The sequence below is a fragment of the Pollicipes pollicipes genome, unplaced genomic scaffold (genome assembly GCF_011947565.3).
Source record: "Pollicipes pollicipes isolate AB1234 unplaced genomic scaffold, Ppol_2.1 Scaffold_3718;HRSCAF=4362_pilon_pilon_pilon, whole genome shotgun sequence".
NCBI lineage: Eukaryota > Metazoa > Arthropoda > Thecostraca > Pollicipedomorpha > Pollicipedidae > Pollicipes > Pollicipes pollicipes.
The window spans coordinates 199,212-202,983 of NW_023596361.1; the positions used below are offsets into that span (position 1 = coordinate 199,212).

The following is a 3,772-nucleotide window of genomic DNA, read 5'->3' on the forward strand; positions in this document are numbered from 1 at the left end:
TCACTAGATCCAACCGCCGCCCACCGCCACAGCTGGACCGGCGGGACGGGGTCAGCACCCACCGTCCAGCGGTACCGGTGGGATCGGACCACCACCCACCGTCCCAGCTGGACCGGCGGGACGGGACCACCACCCACCGTCCAGCGGCACCGGCGGGAACGGACCACCACCCACCGTCCAGCGGTACCGACGGGAGCGGACCAGCACCCACCGCCACAGCGATACCGGTGGACCCGGACCACCACCAGCACCCGTGCCCCGGGCGCTCGTTACCGGACCGACGGCGCGGCGGGACCGGCCTTACCGATGGGGATCAGGCCGCTGTTGAGCATGCTCAGCTGGATCTTGGCCGGGATCGAGATGAGGGAGCTGCCGGCCGAGCCCAGCACGCGGTGGCGCCGCCTGGGCTTGGTGTCGACGTAGCGCTGGGCGGAGCGGGCGCGGCGGCCGCGGAGCCGCGGCGCCCCGTCGCCAGACGCGTCCGACGCCACCGACGCCGAGCTGCGCCCCTCGTCCAGACGGTCCACGCTGTGGCCGCGCATCTCGACCATAGCGCGTGCACCCGACTACGGCCCCGCCGGCCGACTGAACGGCGGTGGCGGTGGCGGCGGCGGTGGCGGCCGCGTCGGTCCGTCGCGTGACGTTGCCGTCCGACGGACCGCGGCTTAGAGTGGACACTCACCGACGGACGGCGGTTTATGGTGGGCACTAACCGGACGGCGATCGGACCGGGCTCATGGCGGACCACCAGGGTTCATGGTGGAGACCGACCGACGGATAGCGGCTTATGGTGGAAACCGACGACAGCCAGAGGTGGACGGTCGACCCATGACGGCGGTGGCGACAACAGACAAAACGGACCCCGTGAACCACGAGAGGCACAGCTCGGACGACGGTCGTGGGGAAGAACCCCCGCCCCTCCGGCGCGCCGGTCCGCCTGTGTCGTGACTGATCATCTAAACAGCCAGCCGTTGGTCCGCCGCCGGGCACCGCCCAGAATCGGTGAAGCCTGGCGCCGCGGGTCACAGGACACTCGGCGCCCCGGCCAGCACCAGCCCGGGCTCCTCCGCCTCCGCCGGTGCCGCCGGTTAGGCCGTGTCGTGGCTGATCATCTGAACCGTCAGTCGGTGACCCACCGGCGGGCACCGCCCAGGATCGGTGAAGCCTGGCGCCGCGGGTCACAGGACACTCGGCGCCCGCGGCCAGCACCAGCCCGGGCTCCTCTGCCTCCGCCGCCGTCGCCGGCTGCAGCGGAGCCCGGCCGAGGCCGCGCCAGCCAGCCAGGGTCGGCGCCCGGGCGCCGGCGTCGAGGTCGGAATGCCGGCAGAATGCGCCGGCCGCTGGCGGAGGTCGGCGAGCAAACCCGCACCGGCCGCCCGCTAGCAGGCGGGGGGGGGGGGGGGGGGGGGGGTCAGGAGGCCGGGACCCCACCGGCCACCGCTGGCGGGGCGAGTGTGGGGGTCAGGAGACCGCACCTCCAGCGGCCGGCCGCCGGCACACGCAGCCACCGGACCCCGTACGGACAAGGAGACACTCATCTCTTAGTGCAGGACCGACAGTTCCGACCTACAGGGTGCACATGAATTATGCACATATGTGCCTTCAAGTCCTACAAGTCCTGACTCAAGCTCTGATTTCAAAGAGGGTCGAGATTGCTTGTTCAAGTTATATAAACACGCCACCTGGTGTTCGCCCCACTTGTGGACACCCCTCGGCCGACACATGAAACGGGACGGCAGCCTGTATGGGCCCAGGTCCGGGGCCGAGGTGAGCTGGAGGCGGATCTGCAGCCATGCGCCGCGGCGGTACGGCTCCCTGCTGCCGTACCCGCCGCCTCCCCCCCCCCCCCCTCCCCCCCCCCCCACACCGTTCGCTGCTCCGCTGCTCTGCTGTCGCGTGTTAGGCTCTTGAACGACTGTGGACGCCTGTGCGAGCACTTCTGAGTATGTCATGTGACAACCAGTGAGCTATTCTTCTGTCATCCTGACGTGAGGCCGTATAGTCACGAGCATATTAAGGATAGCCCCAATCAAGGGGGCCGTGCCCGCCACACGCGACCCGGCAAGAGCCAGCGGACTTTTGGCAGGAGTGTGAGTCGGGCTTCGCGGCCTTTTGCGGGTTAAAATTTGAACAGACAAAACTATACATTTTTGCAAGCATTCAAATTTCAAAACCTTCAAAGAAACAGAGCGCACAGTCATATACAAGACTTCAAAACCTTCAAAGAAACAGAGCGCACAGCCATATACAAGACAATCATTCAATATTCATATTTTGTTTTTTCTAGCGAGCCCCCAGTTGATAGAAAACCCATGGCAGACACAAGACAATCAATTTCCCCGATTATTTCGACGAACAAGTCAAGATTAACTATCTAAATTATCGAAGTTGGGCCTGATTGCATTGAGTAATAGTCATGTGGCTCGTTAATATCAACACGACACGCTGAGCTAAGCCGTTATTGTAAGGACGAGGAACATTTAAATTTTGCTGTTTCATACACAAACCAAAACTCAGGAACACCATTAATGATTGATGACATAACCGAACAGTGTGACGTTCACTGCTATAGCCACGCTCTCTGATCTGTGTAGTCCGCAGTTACAGGTGTATGACATGCGCAACTCTTGTACAAATCCAGCGGTGGAAACGCAGATCGTGTCCCTTTATGCTTGCGCTTGTCTACACTTTCAAGGGCATATAATTTAGCCCGCGATAACAGGGGGTCATACGTGCGACACTTGGTCTTCAGGCATGTGTCAAAAATTCCAGTATAACATATGACGTCAGCCATTGCACACAGTTCAGGAAGCTGCATTCAACAGAACACATGACGTCAACCATTCGATATAATTCAGGAAGCCGCACACGGTACATAGACGAAAGCCACTCGATGAAAGAAAGGACGCTGCAGCCGTCAGACATGTGAACGGCTATTTTAAACATGCTCTGGTCAGTATTCGTTCACGTCGAAATTTGCATTCAGCATTCAACCACACATTTTATGACATTGCTTAGAGTAAATAAGGCCAACTGAGCGACACTGACGGCACTCTTGGACGAAAGTGCTGCTGATGTCCTTTTACGTAGCACCACGCAAATGACTTAGTGACGGACATCCTCGACAGCAACATGGACAGTGGTAGGAGGGAAATGTGGACCCTTCCAAAATCACCACCACCATTCTTCCGTACTGTGGAATAAGGTGTCAATTTAAGAACAGCAAATATCACGAACGAATCTGAATATCTTTCTTGAATCCGGCGCATGTATATTGGCTATTATGACGCAATCGCCTTCTGTGCTGTGGCAGACTGAAAATTGCAACTTCTAGCGGAAGTGCAGCATAAAAAGCTCCCCATTTCTAGGACTGTCAGTCATGTGTGCTCGTGTACAGAGCAATGAACTAAGGCTTACTAAGATTTGAAAGTACCCAGCATTTCATCCTTTATCAATGCAAAGCCATCAGTCGTTGTAACCAATTTTACAAGACCAACCTCATGGTGTACTGACGTCAGGTAGAACGGAAAAATTTCTGGCGCATCTTGGTTAGGGTTCCAACTCCAATTTTACACCGTTCCTTCCCATTTGTAGTTGGAAACTAGCATTAATGTAAAATATTTTTGGCGCCATGGAATTCCCCCATATGCCCAAAATTAAGAAGAAGACACATTACAAAACAAAGATTGTATTTAACCAAATATTTGCGAGTTAATGCCGGGCCAGCATGGCAGCACGGTGGGCTCTACGAGCCAAATCCCCGACTGGCTGG

General features: G+C 58.0%; 1 protein-coding gene across 1 annotated transcript in view; it reads right to left on the reverse strand.

Annotated features, from left to right (window-relative positions):
• LOC119092939 (receptor-type tyrosine-protein phosphatase U) overlaps positions 1-569 on the reverse strand; it is a 34,830-nt gene extending 34,261 nt beyond the window's left edge. The window contains exon 1 of the mRNA XM_037215836.1: positions 305-569. Coding sequence (XP_037071731.1) covers positions 305-551 — 247 coding nt within the window. The 5' untranslated portion in view covers positions 552-569. The remainder of the gene's footprint in view (positions 1-304) is intronic.
• Between the last annotated feature and the right edge of the window lie 3,203 nt (positions 570-3,772).